Consider the following 23,244-nt stretch of genomic DNA (forward strand, 5'->3'; position numbering starts at 1 on the left):
TGCCGGGGCGCGGCGTCTTCGGCACGGGAACGACGCAGGACGTCTTCCACATCACGGGGACCCTCTGTAGACTCAGGCTCGTGTTGAAGATATGCTGGAGAACTCCACAGAGCTGGGGAGCGCAGGCTCTGAGCACCCGGGGACTGATACCGTCAGGGCCCGCAGCCTTGCCAGAGTGAAGTTTCCCCAGCTGTCTTCTAACATCCTCTGCTGTGATGAACACTGTAGATGGGGGTGGATGGGTGGGGGTGGAGGTGAGAGAAGGGCATTCACAGGAAGATGAGAGGCAGTCAGGAGGGGGAGGGGGAGAGAGAGGAGTAGCTGTCGTCAGGGGCCAAACAATAGAGGTGCTGGTGGAGGTGTTGATGGTGGAGTCTGTGGGGGGTGCAGGGACCGCTGTATCAAATCTGTTAAAGAACAGATTGAGTTCGTTGGCCTATTCCACGCTGCCTTCAGTATCTTTATTTCCGGCCGGCCTGAAGCCGGTGATTGTTCTCATCCCTCTACAGACCTCTCTGGTGTTATTCTGCTGGAGTTTCCACTCCACCTTCCTCCTGTACTCCTCCGTAGCCTCTCTGATTTTGTATTTCAAGTGTCTCTGGATGTCTCTCACCTCCTCTTTGTTGCCAGCCCTGAACGCCCTCTTCTTGTCGTTCAGGATGGCTTTGATGTCCTTTGTTACCCAGGGCTTGTTGTTGGGGTAACAGTTTATCGTCTCTGCTGGAACAATGGAGTCAACACAAAAGTTGATGTAGTCTGTGATGCACTCTGTGAGCCCGTCTATGTCCTCTCCGTTCGGCTCACAGATGCCCCTTTTCCACCAGAAAAAACCTGGTGCTAGTTCGGAGCTGGTGCTAGAGCCGGTGCTTAACTGGTGCCAACGAAGAACCGGTTTGCTTTTCCACCGGTCAAGAGCAAAGTGGAGCCAATTCAGAGCCACGTCATGACGTCTTCGGAAAACGTAATGACGGGTGCGCGAGACGCCGGCTCAGAATCACAATAACCATCATGAATGAATGAATGAATGATACTTTATTAATCCTTTGCAGGAAATGACATTGTCACGGCAGCTTCATCACTTCAACACACATAAAACTGCACACTCATACTATACAGTGGCTGCAGCGTCTCTGTCTCTGTCCGCCCGTCCTGTCCTGAAGCCGGTGAAACTGATCAGTGAGTCGGGGATGATGTTCATGAGCCGCGTCTCAGTCAAGTATATAACGCTGCTTTCCCGATACAGTTTCTGGCCCCGGGTGGAGCAGGATCTGGATTTATTAGCGATGCAAATACTGCTTGTGTCTTTACAAGCCTACATTTCAATACAGAGGCGAAAAACACAATTATTGCCGGCTACCTGTCGGATTCGTGATCGGAACGAATGACAGCGATGTTTAGTTATAAAACGGGTGCTTCTCATCCTTAAATGTAATTGGCTGAGCTGTGTTCCATGCCGCTGTAAAATCAGTATAACCCACGGCTTCTCGGGGATTATTGTTTATGTTTATAGCGTTCGCAGTTCCTGTTTTGTTTTGTAACCCCGCCCACCAATGACGCGGTGGGCCGCGTCATCGGTTCTTTCTCTGGCTCCTGTTTAGCCCCTGCTCGGAGTCGGTGCTTGCCTAGCACCAGTTTGGCACCAGTTTGGCCCCAGCTTGGGCGGTGGAAAACCAAAAAACTGGTGCTAAGTCAGGCACCGGCTCCGAACCAGCCCTGGTGGAAAAGGGGTAAGAGTGCCTGCCAGTCTGTGACCTCAAAACACCCCTGCAGTGTCTCATAAGCCTCCTCCGACCATCTCCTCACTGTCCTTGTGGTCGCAGGCTGGCTCTTCACCAGAGGCACATAAGAGGGTCTGAGGTGCACTAGATTGTGGTCTGACCTACCCAGCGGGAGAAGGGGAGAGGAGCTGTATGCATCCTTCACGTTGGCATACAGCAGGTCCAGTGTCTTCTCCTCCCTGGTGTGGCAGTTCACAAACTGTGTGAAGCTGGGTATTGTTTTGTCCATGGTGACATGGTTGAAGTCACCCGAGATGGCAATGAATGCACTCGGGTGTTGAGTCTGTAACCGGGCTATGGCGGAGTGGATGACGTCACACGCCGTGGTCGGGTTGGCGGACGGAGGAATGTACACAGTCACCATAACAACATGAGAAAACTCCCGCGGCAGATAATATGGACAGAGACCAACAGCAAGAAGTTCGATGTCCGGGCTACAAATGTGCTCTTTAATAGTGATGTGCATAGGATTGCACCACTTGTTGTTTACGAGAGTGAGAGGCAGAGTGTAAAAAGTATACACACTGCCAGTGAAAAGACTAAAGCTCTCTCCACCAGCATGTTCGGAGAGGGAACGGCTTAGTAGGTAGTAGGAACAAAGTACTCGAGTAAGTAAGTTAAAAAGATAGTTAAAAAATAGGAAAAAGTTAGAAAACGAGCAGGAGCTTGCAACAGGCTGCATGTACGGTCGCACATGCGCACTTATTATTATTTTGATCATCTTCAAACATTTTTTCACAGCTCACCTTCTTCCCATGCAAATTTTTGTTTAAACTCTGCAGGCTGACAGACAACCACGCCAAATGAACATTTTGTATATTTCAGGATATTTAGGCAGCACAGGCTGCGCTACCGAGCAAAAATGGGCTCGGTAGCGCCACCTAGGGACGCAAAGGCAGCCCCTGCGGCCCACAGGAATGTGATAGAAAGACCAAACCAGCGCCGAAACGTAGATCTCATCAAGCCCGACATTTTTCGTGCTCGTGCCCCCCACCTAAAACCAACAGGAAGTCCACAATTTGCATTTGAAAGTCACGTTTTCGCCCAAATTTGCGCTTTGTAGAGAAGCTATAAACTCCCAGGGCGTTAATCGAATTGACTTGAAAACCAAATAGGTGACAGAGGACACAGTGCTGAACAAAAGTTCTTCAAGGTTCCGTATAATTTTGAACCGTTTGGATTTCAGAAGGCCTCAAAGTCAGAGTGTCCACAACCAGCGCCTCCACTTTTTCCCATGGACCCTGGTGTGCCTGCTGTGAATAAACAGGCACTTGCCCTGACAATTAGGCCCCAGGTGTCCAAAGTAAAAGTCTGACAGCTTCCAAATCTATGCAGATGGAAAGAGGACGAATTTTCCTACAAAAATAGGAGGTCTTGCTGTGGATTGGAAAAAGATTTTGACCGCGGTGAAGACTAGTTTAACAGGTGGGACTCTGCTCTTCTCTCTGCTTCCACTGCCCCTCCCCCACTCAGCCCCTTGGTCAAGACTGACAGGCATCAGAAACAGCTCTCAGACTCAAACGCAAGCTTAGGGCGACATCTGCTGGAGGAGCACCGCTAGCAGCTGGGCCAGAACTGTGTGTGTGTGTGTGTGTGTGTGTGTGAGTGAGTGAATGAGTGTGTGTGTGTGTGTGTGTGTGTGTGTGTGTGTGTGTGTGTGTGTGTGTGTGTGTGTGCGCGTGTGCATGCACATGTGTGTGTGTGTGTGTGTGTGTGTGTGCGCCTGTGCGTGCGTGTGTGTGTGTGTGTGTGTGTGTCGGTGCCTGCCCAAGCGTATGTGTGTGTGTGTGTGCGTGTGTGTGTGTGTGTGTGTGTGTGTGTGTGTGAGTGTGTGTGTGAGTGTGCGCGTGTGTGTGTGTTTGTGTGTGTGTGTGTGTGTGTGTGTGTGTGTGTGTGTGTGTGAGTGAGTGAGTGAGTGAGTGAATGAGTGGCACCGTGAATGGACCGTCCCCGACGGGCACGAAGGGGACACGGGGCACGGGTGCGAGGGCCCGTCCAACGCTGCTTGCAGCTTTAATTAGGGCCCGAGCACTGTCCCAGTGCGAAGCCCTATTGTATTTGTAGTGTTTTTTTTTTTCTTCGCTATTATTATTACGTCTCTTTGAGGCTTAATTTGACCCCCTAAACATGCTCAAAAACTCACCAAATTCGGCACGCACACCAGGTCTGGCGAAAAATTCGATAAAATCAAAAATCGGTACCCCCCGGTGCAAAAATGAACTCACTAGCGCCACCTTGGACGCAAAGGCAGCCGCTGCGGCCCACAGGAATGTCATAAAAAGACCAAACCAGTGCCGAAACGTAGATCTCATCAAGCCTGACATTTTTCGTGCTCGTGCCCCCCACCTAAAACCAACAGGAAGTTCGCAATTTGCGTTTGAAAGTCACGTTTTCGCCCAAATTTTCACTTTGCATGAAATCTATCTCCTCCCAGGGCGTTGATGGAATCGGCTTGAAAATTTAATACATGACAGAGGACATAGTGCTGAACAAAAGTTCTGAAGGAATTATTATTAATTCAAACCGTTTTTATAAGCCCTCAAAGAGTGTCCACAACCAAAGCCTCCACTTTTTCCCATGCAGGTTTGGACTCTGGTGTCTCTACTCTGCTCTGCTCTGCTCTTTTGAGTACGTTTACATGCACACCATATTCCAGTTCGGCTCAATATTCCGGCTAAGGTAACTGCGCCGTGGCAACTGGAATATTCCGTTTACATGTCACTTGGCATGTTCCCGTGTTTCGGCGTATTCCACTCTCTGACGTAATGCGACACTCAGCCGTGGGGGGCAGCAGTACGCGTATAGGCGTCTGGTCTGCCGGAAAAACAGACGAAGAAGTCTTCTTCCTCGTCTTCTTCTTCTTTTTCTTCTTCTTCTGTCGCTATTTCTATGTTTTCTCCCATCGATATACTCCGTGATATTTAAGTCTTTCATTAGCTGAAGGCAGACTGCAGTCTCCTGGCTCTTGCTGCTGTTCGCCATGCCATTTTCCCCGCTTGCAGGTAACCACAGCAAAGACGCCACAGAATTCCTTGTGAGTCGAGCATGCGCAGTCGTGACTGAATATTCCGGTTCAGGGAGTTTTCCGACTAAGGTGTTTACATGCCCCAATATTCCGGTTGGAACAGGAATATTCCAGGGGGCTTATTCGGAATTCTCTCCAACCGGAATATGACCTTAATCGGGTTCGGTGTGTGTTTACATGACACGTGCGCAACCGAAATATTGCGAATATTCCGGTTAATACAGGAATAAGGTGTGCATGTAAACGTGCTCACTCTCTATTGACACACACACTAGCTGACTGCCCCTCCCCCCACACAGCCCCATGGTCAAGAGTGACAGGGAGCAGAAACAACTCTCAAACTCAAACTTAATCTAAGGGCGCCATCTGCTGGAGGAGTGCCGCTAGCAACAGGGCCAGAACTGTGTGTGTGTGTGTGTGTGTGTGTGTGTGTGTGTGTGTGTGTGTGTGTGTGTGTGTGTGTGTGCGTGTGTGTGCCTGCACGTGCGTGTGTGTGTGTGTATGTGAGTGAGTGGCACCGTGAATGGACCGTCCCCAACGGGCATGAGGGGGACGCGGGGCACGGGCGCGAGGGCCCGTCCAACGCTGCTTGCAGCTTTAATTTTAAGTCTTTCACTCAAACGGTGACCGAGCTGTGACACCTCAAACAGGGGTGGGTTTTCTCCATTTCTCCATTGGATTGAATGAGGATTTCACTGTCTGGCTGCATTTTGCTCTGATTATGACACAGCTGCCACTACTCACGTCAGTCACACACTTGGATATCCTCGGCCTTTCAAAATAAAAGCTCCCTACGCTTTCAAAATAAAAGCACCGAAAAATACCCTTAAAAATGGCACAAACGGACGAATTGTCTGCACTTCGACGCGCGCACTGTCCCCGACATGCGCGGGGGGGCGAGGGCCCGCCCAACGCTGCTTGAAGCTTTAATTCTTCTTTCTTTCTTCTTGTTCTGAGGAAATCATACTTCCCATGGGTGAAAAATCACCAAACTTTGCACAAAGGTCCAGTCCCATGCCAGATTACCTCAGCTGCAAACTCAAGCCAGTAGTCTTGATGGTGGCTCTATAGCAAGCCTCTAAAGTTCAAAACTTTGACAAGTCATAACAAATCAACCATATGTGACACAGCTTTGCAACTTTCATCAAACTGTAGCCCCAATACTGAAGAAACTTTTGTCCACTCAAACCTATTGCAAATTATGAAGTCCATCACTCTGTTTTTTTCAAAAACTGTAAAACTTATTAAACCTATCTCCTCCCACAATTTTTGCTCAATTGACACCAAACTTGCTACAGAGCATCTTCAGACTGTCCTACACAAAGGTTGTTTCTCAGATTTTTGATTTATCAAAAATTGAGCCTACAGTGCATCAAAATGTTTGACTGTAAACGGTACTGTAAACATATACCTGCAAATTCTCGCTAAATAAATCTTCAATGTTCATGAAAAAAAATGGGCAAAATTTTAAAGTCATGGTAGATGATGTGTGGCAAATTTCAAAATTTTATCTCAAAAACTGAATTTTTGACAGCATTTTGAATTTTGCTCTCATGTGAACAATTGGAGTCAATGCAAGAATGGCATTTTTAAACATCAGTTTTTCACTTCTGGAGCAAATCAATCATTGTTAAAAACAAATGATCAACATCTCCATGCTGTCTAGATGCAATATGTGCATTTTCAGATTTTTGTCTTAGTAACTGAATTTTTGACAGCTGTTTAAAATCTGCCTTTCCATGCATGGCTGACTGCTGTCCTGCAGGTCAGTGATTGGCTCAGTCAGTTTGTGAAGCTCTATGTGAGGTTTTAGCTCAGTGAGGTAGAGGCCATGCCTCGGTGTTAAAGACTGTGAGTTCAAGCCTCAGCTTGTGCAACATTCCCACGTGCGAAAATTCACCAAACTTTGCACAAAGGTCCAGTCCCATGCCAGATCATCATTGTCCAAATTTTGTCTTGATGACTTATTTATTTATTTATTTTACAGTGGTTTGAAATCTGTCTTTCCATGCATAGGCGGCTGCTGTCATGTGACTGGCTTAGTCAGTTTGTGAAGCCTCACATGACCTGACACTTGCCAATTAGCTCAGTGAGATAGAGTGTTGTCCTTTATGCCAGAAACTGTGAGTTCAAGCCTCAGCTAATGTGAAATGCACATAAGAATGCCACGTTTCTTTTCGTCTTCCTATTCACTACTTGTTGCTCAGAAGTGCCTAAACTTGCCTGGCCCTGACCATTGCTGCACAGCAGCTATAATGTTCATTATATTTTAGTCTGCTGTGTTCATTTTGTCCCTATTGTTCCTCCATAGTCTTGTCAGCTTGTTTGTCCTCACACCTGCCCTGCATTGTCTCATTAGCCCCGCCCCCATGTTGCATGTCTTTGTTGTGTTTTAGCCAATCATCTGTCCCCTCCAGGCCTGTGTCCTGCCCCTTTCTTACCAGGTTTGTCAATCAGTTCAGTTTGTATTTAAGTTCATATTCTTCTGCTTGTTGCTTAGAATTGCTTAAAAATGCCCGGACCCATCGCTGCACAGCAGCTATAATTTCTGTCTCTAGTCCCTCAGACTGAGCCATATGAACACAGTCGACTGTCACCGTGTTTTTGACTGAATACCGTGATATCCATATTGTGAGGATATTGTTAGGATGACTGGTTGGTGCTTTCCTGAAAGTGTAAATTAGTGCTGAGCAGTCATTAGTAAAATGGATAAGCGAGCAGGCTGAGGCCAATAACAGAGCAGCGAGGAGCGTCTAATAAGTTGAGAAAACTGCATCCCTTTACTGTAATGCAGCCTTTAAAAGCAGGAGAGGACAACACTGATGCCATAAGATATTACCATATCCCAAATCCCACATGATATCTGATCTCATATCACACTATCCATATTATATCAATACATTGATGGGCCCACCTCTACTGCCACCACCTGGTCAGTCTTTTTATTTATTCATTTATTTTTTAAATGTTATTTTTATTTTGGAAAAGCATTCCTTATACATTGTCTCACCTGGTATTAAACACTCTAATATTCGGCTCACACAACATGAGCTCAGAATTTTTCAAGTCCTAACTTTTCAAGTCTTGCTTTTCCAGACATTTCCTTTTATTTCCTTTTATGATTTTCATTTTATTTCATTTTCCACTCCTAGATTGAAGAGAGTTGTGGGGGACAGAACAATAAATCAATAACTACATAAATGAATAAAAAAGAGAAAAACAAAGCGTATGTATATCAATACACATTTATACACCTACATACATACATACATATGTACATACTTGACATATGTACACCTGTACATACATACATCTAACACTCATTTGTCTGTACAAACTCACAATGGAATCAATTAAAATCTGATTTTATTCAATTCAAAGAACTTTATTATTCTGTTAGGAACTTCAGTTGTGCAGAGCATCAGTGCGTAAACTTGACATCACAGACACATACTAGACAACACAGCACAATACAAAACGACAGCATAACACAATGCATCCCACAGGCAGGTGAGTGAGTTAAAAATACACAGCAGTGAAAGAGTAGGGACTAGTTAAAAGGGATTATAAAACCTGTATAAAACATACAAATAAATAAATAAATAAATAGGTCAATAGATCAGCCATTCATCAGTCTGATGGATGGAGGCACAAAACTGAACATAGCCCTCTTGGTTCTGAATGTGAGTGACCTGTACCTCTGACCTGAGGGTAAGAGACTGTAATGACTGTGCAGTGTGTGGGAGGTTTCAGAGGCTATCTGTATTCCTTTCAGTTTAGTCCTTCTGTTGTAGATGCTGTAGAGTGGGTCCATGTCCTTTCCAATTATTTTGCTGCTCATTGTAATGATTTTGTTTAGTGGCTTGCGATGGATACTGGATAGAGACCCAAACCAGGCTGTCATGTTGAAAGTTATTATTGATTCAATGAAGCATCTATAGAAGGCTATGAGAACTGACTGATGAACCTGGAGTCTGCTGAGTTTCCTTAAGAAAAAGAGGCGCTGCTGACATTTGGAGAAGATGCTTTCACTGTTTGGTTGAAAGGTGAGTTTATTGTCTATTATTGTACCGAGGTATCTGTATGACTTGACCCTTCCTATTGGCTGGTTGTCTACGGACAGAGTGGGAATGATGGGGGGGTCTTTACGAAAGTCAATGACCAGTTCCTTGGTTTTGGAAGTATTGAGGTAAAGGCAGTTCCGCCTACACCAATCTGCAAAGGAGTCCATCTCAGACTGTAGCTGGGTGGGTGAGTTGGTGGAGTCCATAATCACAGTGTCATCTGAATATTTGATGTATGTGATACCAGGGTTAGTGCTTCTGCAATCATTTGTGTATAGTGTGTACAGTACCGGAGAGATTACAGACCCTTGTGGGGCTCCTGTGGAGACAGTTATAGATGAACTGAGGTGACCATTGACTCGGACCCTCTGACGTCTGTCTGTGAGGAATGAGAGGATCCAAAAAATCAGGTGTGGGTGGACGTCCATCTGGAGCAGTTTTCGTCCCAACAGGTGGGGTTGTACTGTATTAAAGGCACTGGAGAAGTCCACAAATACTAGCCTTATGAGTGATTTTGGCTTCTCAAGATGAGTGTAGGCTCCATGCAGCAATGTTAATACAGCATCATCCACACCTCTGCGCCGTTTGTATGCGAACTGCAAGGGATCAGCATGCATACTGACTTCCTCCTGAAGCTGGGAAAGAATAAGCCTTTCAAAGCCTTTCATTACCAGGGATGTCAACGCCACAGGCCAGTAGTCGTTGTTGCAGGTGGGATTACTCTTTTTGGCTACAGGGCAGATGGTGGAGGATTTCCAGAGTGGGGGAATCGAATGTTCTGACAGGGAGCAATTAAAGAGACGGCAGAAAACACCAGCCAGCTGGCTGCTGCAGGCCTTTAACAGTCGGCCACAGATCTGGTCGGGTCCAGGTGACTTATTTGGTCTCATCCTCTTCAGCATAAGTTCAACCTCCCCTTGCTGCAACTCCAGGTTCGCTTGGGTAGGTAACCTAGGAGAGAGCTCAACTATGAGCTTCTCTCTGTCCCGAGAATAGTCAAAGTGATCGAACCTGGAGTAGAAATGATTAAGGCTCTCAGTCATGCTGGCAGGGTCAGATGCCCCATAATTTGGGGATGGTGAGGTGTTATTGGAGAGGCCAGCCAGTGTTTTAACACCTCGCCAGGCATCCCTGGCTTTACCTTCTCGAAAGAGTTTTTCTACTTTCTCTTTGTACATTCTTTTTGCTGATTTTATTTCCTTGTTCAGTCTGTTTTGAATGAGTTTAGACTCAATTTTGTTTCCTAAGTTAAATGCAATTTTCTTTTCATTCAAAGTTGTTTTCAGAGCTTTAGTAATCCATGGTTTGTTGTTTGAAAATACCTTTACAGTTTTTTGGGGGACAATCATTTCCTCACAGAATGCGATATAGTGAGAAACCACATCGGTGGCTTCCTCAAGGCTGCTCTCCTCCATCAACACCTCCCAGTTTGTGCAGTCAAAGCAGCCTTGCAGTGTCTGGACCACATCAGCATCCCACTTTTTCACCACTTTCTTGGCCACGCCCTCTGTCTGCAGTTTAGTGCGATAGGCTGGAACCAGGTGAACAACATTATGATCTGCACTACTAAAAGGTGTTTTTTTATATGCTTTATGTGCGTTCCTTATGTTCCCATAGCAGAGGTCGATTGTTCTGTCTCCCCTGGTGGCACATGTGACATATTGTTGATATGTAGGGAGAGATTTGTTTAGCCTGCAGGCATTGAAGTCACCAAGAATGAGAACAGGAGAGTCTGGGGACGCGCATTCGATCTGATGGACAGACGCGGCTATGGCCTCTGACACACGTGTGACGTTGCCAGAGGGAGGGATGTAAACAATCACTAGGGCCAGCTGACCAAACTCTCTGGGGAGATACTTGGGTATGAATGAGACTGCAAGTAGCTCTAGATCAGGTGTACAGTATGAGTCTTTAACTTCAGCAGTTCTGCTCCAGCTCTTGTTAAAATACACACACAGCCCGCCCCCGTATTTCTTTAGGCTACTCACGGTGTCCCGGTCTTGTCGGAGCGGAGTGCCGAATCCGTCCAGCGAGAGCTCTGAATCCATGATAGTGTCATCTAGCCAGGTTTCCGTGAGGCAGATCAGGCTAGCCTCCTTGTATGCCCAACGGTATGAGATGTTTGCCTGTAATTCATCCAGTGTGTTGCGCAGGGAGCGAACATTGGCAAGTATAATAGAGGGGAGCGGCGGACATTTCTGAGTGCTGGTGAGCGCTTCAGTCGCTGCCTCACTCCTCCTCTCCTTCCACGCTTTCTCGGAGGAGCTTTCCGTCCATGGTTGCGGTTCGATTCCGCACGGTCTCCTCTCCTTATAGCGGTATAGTCAAGCAGGCCTAACTTTATAAAGGCCTAGGTGTCACTCATACACTCGCCTGTGGCCAGGAACACTCTCCAAACAGGCAAACAAAAACTAAACGCACAGTGAGACACTCTCCACCTGTCGCCATTACAGCGCCATTTTTTCTAATGTGACATTATTGGTTTAATGTATTCAGTCCACGGTCCATGTCAGCTAGAATTTTTCTTTTTGGATCCTGAGGGAAAAGGACAGCCGTTCCATAATCTATATTTCATGTACTATTTCTATCCATTCACCAGTGACTGGTGAGTCTGGTTTTAGCCATCTCCTTATCATCACCTTTTTACTTGGCACCAAAAGTATTTGAGCCAGTTTCCTGTCATTGTTGCTCCATCTTTCAAATGGGATATCACCCATGTAGATAGCATCACATCTAAAAGGAATGGACCTTCCAAACACATTATTTAGATGCTGATGTATTTCTTGCCAGTAAGGGACAGGAACCTGGCAGTTCCAGAAGACATGGAAGTGATTGGCATCATTTCTCTCCTCCAGAAACTACCACCATCTCCAAAATGCCTTTTTTGCAAGGGAGTCCTAAAAAATGGTGCAATATTTTTGCAGCAGAGCTCTGGCCATGCAGTCCAACTGGTTGAATTCCACTGCACTTCACATATTCTCTGCCTACTCTTGTCCCAAATTTGGAAATCAGCCTCCTTCTCCCATTTCTTTGTTACATAAAGCATATTTTCAGAGCGACACTGGAAAATACCGTTTTCTGGTCAATCTTTTAAATGCTCATAACTTAGGTCCTGATTGGTCCAGAGACTGGGTGCTGGTGTCATGTGATGCAGAAGCTCTTGTTCTCCAGTTTTAATCTGAGAAGATGGTCAACTGACAGTATCTGAGGACTTTTCACTGAGCCATTCATTTGTTATTTATGGACGTACCTATGGCTGTTTTCACATCTACTGTATTTAGCACTGAATTTGAATTATTTTGGACCTTTTATCATTTCTTGCTTTCATTGTCTGTTTATTTGTGTTTTTAATATTTTGATGTCTTTTCATTTCAGGTGTTATCTTTATCTTTTCATTTACTCTGATGGTTTTGTAAAGCACTTTGGCACTTTGGAACTTTAAAGGTGTAACATGAATATTATAGTGGGGCGGCTTAGCTCAATATATCACAACAATCGTTCATTTTGTGATAAAAGCATAAAATTTGGTAGATGTGTTGGTGGATATATTTCAAACAAATCTGGATATTGGGCCATCACAAAAGCGCCCCCTAGTGGCCATAGCAGGCATTTGATTTGTTAAAATGAATAAAAAATATAAAAAAGATTCATTAAAATATTTTAAAAATGTAAATACACATTAAATTAAGAAAAAATACAGTTATACACACTCAGTTTCTCAAACACTTTCTGCCCCCACCACCACAACCACCACTGCAAGCCAGCTAGCCATCGAGCTGGCTAGCATATATTCAGGACCGAAAATTGAAAAAAGCCCCTTAGAAAACAACATGGTAGGCATTTTTGAGGAAAAGCACTTTAGCTGTTGTTTCTGTATGATTATTTAATGCTGAATGCATTTCTGCCATATGCCAAGCTGTAAAGGTTACAATTAGGTCATAATTATTGATTAATTAGCATAATTATTGATTAGTCGCCCAAAGTCAGAAATGGCTATCAGTTTCCTATTTGTCAATATTCTATATATGATGTTTGGTATCATTGTAAAGGGGACCTTCTCAGCTTTCATTTAAGCCCATGGGTGTCTCTTTCTGACAAACACAGAGGTCACATGACCTCCTTAAACCATAAATTACACACATTTTCCCACATTTTTCGCCTAAACTAGATTCAAGATTCAAGGTTTATTTGTCACATGCATGAATGTACAGGTACAGCAGCAGTGAAATGTAATTGCAACAACTCCGGCACTGTGCAAGTAAAAAATAAAATAAAATAAAAATAAAAATACAAATAATAATAATAACGGTAATAATAATAAAAAAATAAAAGAAAATAAGATAGAAATAAAGATAAAATAGAAAGAATATATGACATTCCTATATACAATGAACGACTATATACAATCTGCAACAATATACAAAAGGTACAAAAAGTACAAAAAGTACAAATAAGTAGAGGGTAAGTACAAATGAGTAGAAGAACTGAGTTGCAAAACCCTGAAGAACAACACGTTCCACCGGAGGTTCAGGGTTAGTGTGAAACCGTGAGACCAAGTGACATAAACCTGATGCCCGGTACTGGGTTACAGGAGCTGTCAGACTTGATCCAGCCTTGTGGAGTCACCCCTTCCCCTCCAGTCTTTACGTGTTGCAATCTGCCAGTAATGTAGGGTGTAGTGTAGTTGTAGGTGGTGGTGGGAGGGGGGTGGGGGGTGTTGTGGACTGATATACAGAGTTTGTGTTATGTGTTCAGAATCCGAGTGGCCTGGGGAAAGAAGCTCCTTCTCAGCCTCTCAGTCCGGGCTTTGATGGAGCGAAGCCGCTTGCCTGAGGGCAGCCACTCGAACAGTCTGTGGTTGGGATGATGAGTGTCTTTTAAAATCCGACTTGCCCTGGACCTGCACCGCCGGGTGTAGATGTCCTGGAGGCAGGGCAGTGCTGTGTGGGTGATGCGCTCAGCACATCGGATCACTCTGTGCAGGGCCTTCCTGTCCTGGGAGCTGCAGCTGCCGTACCAGGCAGTGATGCTCACAGAAAGCACAGACCCTACTGTGGCGGCGTAGAAGGTTTTCAGCAGCGTGGTGGAGATCTTAAATTTCCTCAGCCGCCTGAGGTGGTACAACCGCTGCCGAGCCTTCTTCACCAGGGTGGTGGTGTGTGTAGTCCATGTCAGATCCTCAGAGATTTGAACCCCAAGGTACCTGTAATTGCTTACTCTCTCCACCGGGGTCCCATAGATCCTGAGCGGTGCATAGTGGATCCTCTGCTTCTCTCGCCTGAAGTCGACCACCACCTCCTTGGTCTTGTCAACATTCAGGTCAAGGTTGTTGTCCTTACACCAAGAAGACAGCAGCTCCACCTCCTCCAGATAGGCCGTCTCGTTGTTGTTGGAGATCAGGCCTACCACCACTGTGTCATCCGCGAATTTCACAATGATGTTGGATTGGTGTGTAGCTGTGCAGTCATAGGTGTACAGGGAGTATAGCAGAGGGCTCAGTACGCAGCCTTGGGGGGCACCAGTGTTGAGGGTACGGGAGCTGGAGGTGTGGGCTCCAACCTTCACCACCTGTGGTCTGCCAGTCAGGAAGCTCTGAACCCAGGAGCAGAGTGAGGAACTCAGCCCCAGGTCCCTGAGCTTGGTGACCAGTCTGTGGGGAACTATGGTGTTAAATGCTGAGCTGTAATCAATAAACAGCAGACGCACATAATTCCCCTTACCGGTGTCCAGGTGGGAGAGGGTGGAGTGGAGGACATGGGTGATGGCATCGTCAGTACTCCTATTGGGGCGATAGGCGAACTGAAGGGGGTCCAGGGAGTCCGGCAGTGATGAGCAGATGAAGTCTTTGATGAGTCTCTCAAAGCACTTCATCACCACGGAGGTCAGAGCTACAGGGCGGAAGTCATTTAGACCGGCTGGGTTGGTCTTTTTAGGCACAGGGATGATGGTGGACTTTTTTAGGCAGGTGGGGACGACAGAGTGGGCCAGGGACAGATTGAAGATGGTGGTGAACACCGGAGCTAGCTGGTTAGCGCAGGATTTTAGCAGCCGCCCGGGGATGCCGTCTGGGCCGGCAGCCTTCCTGCTGTTCACTTGCCTCAGAGCTCTCCTTACATTGTGCTCCGAGAGCGAGAGTGGGCGGTCCTCCTCACCGGTCAGGCCGCCTGCCTCGATCGCGTTAGCCACAGCGCTAGCGCGAGCGCCGCCAGCCTCAAAGCGAGCGAAGAAGGTATTAAGCTCTTCTGCCAGTGAGGAGTCCACCACAGCCGAGGTGTTCACTCGTCCTGTATAGTCCGTAATCGTCCGCAGTCCTTGCCACATGCGTCTGCTGTCGCGGTCGCACAGTTGTTCCTCCACCGTATCCCTGTATCGCCTCTTAGCCGCTTTCACCGCTTTCCTGAGCGTGTAGGCTGCCGCTTTGTACAGTGACATGTCTCCGGTGATGAGTCCCTCGTTATAGGCAGCGGTACGTGCTTTCAGAGCCTCGCGGATAGACTTATCCACCCACGGTTTCTGATTAGGGAAAACCTTCACAGTCACCATAGGAATGGCATCATCTAACAGCTTGGATATAAAGCATGTAGCCACTTCCGTAAACTCATTAACGTCATCCGAGCTCGCCCGAAACATGTCCCAGTCTACGTCACTCAGCGCGTCCTGTAGTGTGGCCTCTGATTGGGCGGACCAGCGTCTGACCTCTCGCGATACCGGGGCTTCCTGTTTTAGCCTTTGTTTATATTTTGGTAAGAGGAAAATGGCGTCGTGGTCAGCCTTACCAAAAGCCGGCAGTGATATGGCTTTGTATCCGTTCTTGAATGGGGTATAACAGTGATCCAAAATGTTGTCACCTCTCGTGGGACATGTGACGTGTTGGAAAAAGTTGGGCATAACCTGTATGAGGTTCGCCTTGTTGAAGTCACCGGTCACGATGAGGGCTGCGTCCGGGTGTTTAGCATAATGTTTGTTGATGGTGTCATGCAGAGTATTGAGAGCAGTGTCCGTGTCCGCCTGTGGTGGAATATAAACGGCAAAGACGATGACCGCAGAGAACTCCCTGGGCAGATAGAAAGGGCGACAGAGGATTGCCAGATGTTCGAGGTCCGGTGAGCAAGAGCGCGACAGAACAGAAACATTCCTTGGATCACACCAGTTGTTGTTGGTTAGGAAACACACTCCACCACCTTTAGATTTACCGGAGTCCTTCGTTCTGTCCATGCGAAACACTGTGAATGTTTCTGCTGGGCGAACGGCGTGGTCCGGCACCTCCGGCGTGAGCCATGTCTCCGTGAAACAAAGGATGTTGCAGTCCCTCATGTCCCGCTGGAACCGGACCCGGGCCCTGATGTCGTCCAGCTTATTATCAATGGATTGGACGTTAGCCAGCAGGATACTGGGAAGAGGAGGATGGTGTGCTCGTGCTCGCAGCCTGTTTCTGACCCCGGCACGTTTCCCTCGGTGTTTTTTCCTGCTTCTCCTCGGAGGCCTTTTCCCCTGGTTACACTCCGCGTCCCGCAGGATCTCCTTCGGCCAGGTGGGGCTCTCGTGTAAAACTTCAGAAAAAAGGTAATTAAACCTGGTAGCAATGTTCAATAGTGTGCTGTGGTCGTAGGTAATTAAGCCAGTAGAAAGAGAGGTCAAAGAACTAAAGAAAGCTAAGAAAGTAACAAACAAAAAGCACAGTCTACGCGGAGCAGTCACGACGGCGTCTGGACTCGTCCGCGCCATCTTGTTATAAACTATATAGTTTCTTTTATCCCTGTGGGATCAAGGGATATCAAGGACCCAAAACACAACATCCACAATACCTAATGGACTTTGAGGATTCAGGAAATGTATGATATACCCATACTATTTCTTTGTGAGAGGTTATTGTGAGCCTTAAAATAGCAGTAACTGACTCAGGCCCATTCACCTCCATTCATTCTCCAGCATTTTGTAAAAACGACCTCACCAATTGTTTACTGTAGATATAATGATATTATTACTAATACAAATGTAATAATAATCAAAGGCCAGGTAGACATTTTTCATCAATTTAATTAATTAGTAAAAATTAACTGAATGTGGCCACTAATTATTACAAATATGGATGATAATGATTGGATCAAAATGGTAGTGCATTACAATTTTTTTGTGATCACATTTTTTCTTCTTCAGTGCATTACATATTCATGCAAAGGTCACTTGACTTTCGGCACTGACAAGACCTGCTGGAATGTGTTTAGGCAGCCCAGTGATCTACTCAACAGGCTTGGTGAAGGTCCGGAGGTGAGTGACTCCACCATCATGGATGCAGAAGTGTTCTTCAGCAAATTATATGGTGCAGTCAACACAAACAACATCAGTGAAGTCCGTTTGGGCATGTTTGTCAAGAGCATGACCATAGAGAGACTGCCACCCACCAGAGATGCTCTGAACTTTCACATCCAGCGTGTTCACTTCCAGACTTTGGTGTGGTGGCAGGCCCACTTGCAGTACCCGGTGCTCCCACCCCCTGAAAATATGGGATGGAAGATGGAGGACAATGCGCTTGTTCCTGAACTCATGTCACTGCCTGCAGTTCCAGATGCCTGTGAGGAGCTAGTGACCTGTGGCTGCACAACTGGATGCCAAACCCATGCACTGCATCTTGTCAGTGCCGAAAGTCAAGTGACCTTTGCATGAATATGTAATGCACTGAAGAAGAAAAAAAAATGTGATCACAAAAAAATTGTAATGCACTGCTGTTTTGTTCCAATCATTATTATCCATATTTGTAATAATTAGTGGCCACGTTCAGTTAATTTTTACTAATTAATTAAATTGATGAAAAATGTCTACCTGGCCTTTGATTATTATTACATTTGTATTAGTAATAATATCATTATATCTACAGTAAACAATTGGTGAGGTCGTTTTTATGTAATGCTGGAGAATGAATGGAGGTGAATGGGCCTGAGTCGATTACTGCTATTTTAAGGCTCACAATAACCTCTCACAAAGAAATAGTATGGGTATATCATACATTTCTTGAATCCTCAAAGTCCATTAGGTATTGTGGATGTTGTGTTTTGGGTCCTTGATATCCCTTGATCCCACAGGGATAAAAGAAACTATATAGTTTAGGCGAAAAATGTGGGAAAATGTGTGTAATTTATGGTTTAAGGAGGTCATGTGACCTCTGTGTTTGTCAGAAAGAGACACCCATGGGCTTAAATGAAAGCTGAGAAGGTCCCCTTTACAATGATACCAAACATCATATATAGAATATTGACAAATAGGAAACTGATAGCCATTTCTGACTTTGGGCGACTAATCAATAATTATGCTAATTAATCAATAATTATGACCTAATTGTAACTTTTACAGCTTGGCATACAGCAGAAATGGATTCAGCATTAAATAATCATACAGAAACAACAGCTAAAGTGCTTTTCCTCAAAAATGCCTACCATGTTGTTTTCTAAAGGGCTTTTTTCAATTTTCGGTCCTGAATATATGCTAGCCAGCTCGATGGCTAGCTGGCTTGCAGTGGTGGTTGTGGTGGTGGGGGCAGAAAGTGTTTGAGAAACTGAGTGTGTATAATTGTATTTTTTCTTAATTTAATGTATATTTACATTTTTAAAACATTTTAATGAATCATTTTTATATTTTTATTCATTTTAACAAATCAAATGCCTGCTATGGCCACTAGGGGGCGCTTTTGTGATGGCCCAATATCCAGATTTGTTTGAAATATATCCACCAACACATCTACCAAATTTGGTGCTTTTATCACAAAATGAACGATAGTTTAGCTATGCCGCCCCACTATTAATCAGTATTATCATTATTATTAATAATATAATTGTTCTAATAATTATTTCATTTGTTTGACCTGCCTTTTTGAATATTTTGAAAAATCTCTGACTGATAAATATCCAAAACACTCAAAGTTATGGCTTCATATTTTATTCTTCATTCAGATTGAGGTGCTGCAGCTTGTCAGAGAGCAGCTGTGCTTCTCTGGCCTCGGCTCTGAAGTCCAATCCCCATCTGACAGAGCTGGACCTGAGTGAGAACCAGCTGCAGGATTCAGGAGTGAAGCTGCTGTCTGCTGGACTGGAGAGTTCAAACTGCAGACTGAAGACTCTCAGGTCAGACTGCACTTTTTAATGATGTGTGAACATGTAATATTCTGTTAGTTGAACAGGAGTTTTACAGGCTTACATCTCAAATTGTTGTCAAACTGTATTTTCACACAGTCCTTGTGTGTTGAAATGAAAAACTGTGAACATGAGTGATGATATTGTACATTATTTCAACATGCAGGGGTCCAAATGGCCTCCATCTGTGGGAATCTGATATTTATTGTGGTAATTAATGAACACAGTGGACTGTCACCGTGTTTTTGACTGAATACCGTGATATCCATATTGTGAGGATATTGTTAGGATGACTGGTTGGTGCTTTCATGAAAGTGTAAATTAGTGCTAAACAGTCATTAGTAATATGGATATGATGAGTGAGCAGGCTGAGGCCAATCACAGAGCAGCGAGGAGCACCTAATAAGTTGAGAAAACTGCATCCCTTTACTGTAATGCAGCCTTTAAAAGCAGGAGAGGACAACACTGTCCACTGTCCACTATCCATATTATATCAATACATTGATGGGCCCACCTGTACTGCCATCACCTGGTCAGTCTTTTTATTTATTCATTTATTTTTTAAATGTTATTTTTATTGTGGAAAAGCATTCCTTATACATTGTCTCAGCTGGTATTAAACCCTCTAATGTTCAGCTCACACAACATGAGCTCAGAATTTTTCAACTCATAACTTTTCAAGTCTTGCTTTTTCAGACATTTCCTTTCATGGCCCAACAAACTATTTACATTTGAACCTGGAAGCTTTCCACTCCTAGTTTGAAGAGAGTGGTAGGGGACATAAAAATAAATCAATAACTAAATAAATAAATTTAAAAAACGGGAAAACAAAACATATGTATATCAGTATACATATGCACCTACATACACACATACATACATGACATGTGAACATACACTATTCACAAAAAGTTAGGGATATTTGGCTTTTGGGTGAAATTTATGGAAAATATAAAAAGTTCACGCTACAGTGATATCATATCATGAAAGTAGGGCATTTAAGTAGAAGCATGCACTGGTGATTTCTTCATCTCAAACAATTTCTTGAAACAAAAGCCAACAACAGTGGTGGATATACCACAACAAAAAATGTCAGTGTCAATAACTTGTCATGTGCCCTTGAGCATCAATTACAGCTTGACAACGATGTCTCATGCTGTTCACAAGTCGACTTATTGTCTGCTGAGGCATGGCATCCCACTCTTCTTGAAGGGCGGCCCTCAGGACATTGAGGTTCTGGGGTACAGAGCTCCGAGCCTCTACACGGCGACTCAGCTGATCCCATAGGTTTTCTATGGGATTCAGGTCTGAGAAAGTGCAGGCCACTCCATTTGAGGTACCCCAGTCTCCAGCAGCCGTTCCCTAATGATACGACCTCGATGAGCTGGAGCATCAAACACCTGATGTGAATTTTGCCGTTAAACTCCTTGTTAGAGAACAGCAACTTGTGCAAAAAGTACTGAAACATTGAACAGTTGGACATGTGCATTCAAAAGTTTACAGAAGGTCACATTAAGTTCACCTGTAAAGGTTATAATGCATTTTAGGTTCATCCTGAAATTTCACCCGAAAGCCGAATATCCCTAAGTTTTTGTGAGTAGCGTAGATACACAAATATACATCCAACACTCATTTGTCCGTACAAACACACTGTGGAATCAATTAAAATCTGATCTTATTGGTTTAATGTATTCAGTCCACTTGGTCCATATCATCTAGAATTTTTCTTTTTGGATCCAGAGGGAAAATGACAGCCATTCCATAATCTATATTTCATGCACTATTTCTATCCATTCATCAGTGACTGGTAGGTCTGGTTTTAGCCATCTCCTTGTAACCGCCTTTTTACTTGCTACCAAAAGTATTTGAGCCAGTTTCTTGTCCTTTTTGCTCCATCTTTCAAATGGGATATCACCCATGTAGATAGCATCACATCTATAATTAAGTTCTTTTATTAGGATAGCCCCTTGAGATGAACCATCTCGCTTTCGAGGGCGTCCTAAACACAGGACAAAGAAAAGGACATTATACTCAAACAAATTTGACAAACATAGCCATAAATACATCATGACATAAACGTAAAAAGAACCAAGCACAATTAACACAATACGAGCAACAACCCAAACCAAACACACACACACACACACACACACACACACAAAAGAAGGAGAGAAAGAAAAAAAAAAAGCAAAACAAGACTCAGAGCCTACAATTACAACATATTAAACAACAGAATAGTAATCATTCTAGAGATCTCTCGGCATTATTGTAATAATATAAAAGTAAAATGTCAGTGAAAGAGAAGAAATATGAAGTACAAATGGATGGCTGTTAAAGTCTACATATACAATTGGTGTGCAGATGACTTGTCAGGGCATGTTTAAACAGTCTGAAGGATGAAATAGAGCGGATGTTTGTGGGCAGATTATTCCAATCAGAAGGTGCTTTGAACATAAAAGCTTTTTTTGATGTGGACAATGAAACATTAGGTACAGAAAAGAAACACTGTACAGTATGTCTCAGGTGATGAATGGAGGAAAAATGAACCAATAACTGTTTTAGATAAATAGGATAATTGAAATTAACACATTTAAAAATAAATTGCAACCAGTGCATCTGTCTTCTTATCAAAGGTGAGGGCAGGTCAAGAAGTGCATACATTGTGCAATGATGAATTGTGAGTTAACAATTAAGAATAAAGCTACACAATCTGTTATAAACTATGGTAAGAGGAGCAAGAGAGGTATTGGAGGCAATACAATAAACAGAATCAGCATAATCCATTATAGGCAATATAAGTTGAAGTGCAATCTTTTTCCTGACCTTATCTGAAAAACAGTTTCTGGAACGAAAAAGGAGACCAAGACTAAAGTTCGTCTTTTTGGACTACATGATTAATATGGCAGTTGAATGAGAGCTCAGAGTCGAGATATATATGGTGTAAGATAGCTGTCAAAAAGATGTGTCCGTAATTCAACAATTCGTATTCATAATGTTAACAATTCATGTGTAAAAAAAATTGTTGCACACAAATTTCTGCTGTCATATCCGTGAGTCTGTGAAATTGGGTTCAGGTTAGGATTGTTTTTATGAATATGAATCTAAAAGCTGTGAGTGCAAAGTCTTGTGAATACGAATCAAATTTCTACGAGTACAGAGTCTTCACTGTGAATACGACTTCAAGTTTACGAATATGAGTAGAACGGTGCTGAAATGACGTCACTCAGGTCGCAGGGGAAAATAATCGATCCAAGATTCTTCCAACCGCGCATGCGCATGCAGCCCCAGAGGCAGACAGACATGTTGGGCAACAGCCGACAGGGTGGCGCTGCTAGCTCCGAAGGAACATCACAGGTAAAGTCAATAAACGTCTATGTCCATTATTTATTTAATGAAGTAGTTATTTCATGAAATATTTCTATTTTAAATACCGTATTTCACCAATTAATCGCCCGTGCGTTTAATATGCAAAATCAACTTGGACCCCGGGCCTTTAAAAGAACCAGGCGGCTATTCGCTGCAGGCCTTTATTTATTTTTACACAGACCTGCACCAGGCCATTATCGTGATGACAGTTACCATCCAACATATTTACAGTCGAGCAATTTAAGATTACGGTACACGCTTTTTCTTCTAACATTAGCTAGCGCTCTTATTTTGACAGAAAACGGAAGTGCCGCACAGTTATTGTGCGGCTAACTGTTTACTGCTGCAAAAATAAGGTGAATAGCCTTATTTTGGGTTTACCTCAATGTAATGCAAATAATTGCCCCGGCGGTTATTCGGGTGGGCGTTTAATTCACAAAATGGATGCAGACCCCAGGTGTTTATAAGAACCCGGCGGCTATTTGCAGCCGGGCGATGAATTGGTGAAATACGGTAATATGCAATTATTATTTACAGACGTTAGCTTGGAGGCTAAGCTAAGCTGTAGAGAAAATATGATGCATTGCTGCCTGCCAGTGGTTGAGCGTATACGATTATACCACCCCCTTTTCTGTCAGTTTACAGTACAGACTACTGAAATGAGTAACATATACCCACTTTATACCCATATTGATCAGTTTATCTACCAACCCAAACACCACTGATGTTACACCACTTGCACCTTATCCTTAACGTTTATTTTTTTATATTAATGTATACTCACTCACCTATTCCAATAATGTTGTGTAGGGTTCCTTTACATATTCTCCCTCTCAAGACTAAATGGTATGCTAATGTGATTAATCATTTTGCTCTTCCTTGCCTGT

At 44.1% G+C, this 23,244-nt stretch overlaps 1 protein-coding gene across 1 annotated transcript in view; it reads left to right on the top strand.

Annotated features, from left to right (window-relative positions):
* LOC115378262 (NACHT, LRR and PYD domains-containing protein 3-like) overlaps positions 1–23,244 on the top strand; it is an 88,201-nt gene that overhangs the window by 14,629 nt on the left and 50,328 nt on the right. The window contains exon 4 of the mRNA XM_030078451.1: positions 18,812–18,982. Coding sequence (XP_029934311.1) covers positions 18,812–18,982 — 171 coding nt within the window. The remainder of the gene's footprint in view (positions 1–18,811; positions 18,983–23,244) is intronic.

This window comes from Myripristis murdjan, chromosome 19 (genome assembly GCF_902150065.1).
Source record: "Myripristis murdjan chromosome 19, fMyrMur1.1, whole genome shotgun sequence".
NCBI classification, from domain to species: domain Eukaryota; kingdom Metazoa; phylum Chordata; class Actinopteri; order Holocentriformes; family Holocentridae; genus Myripristis; species Myripristis murdjan.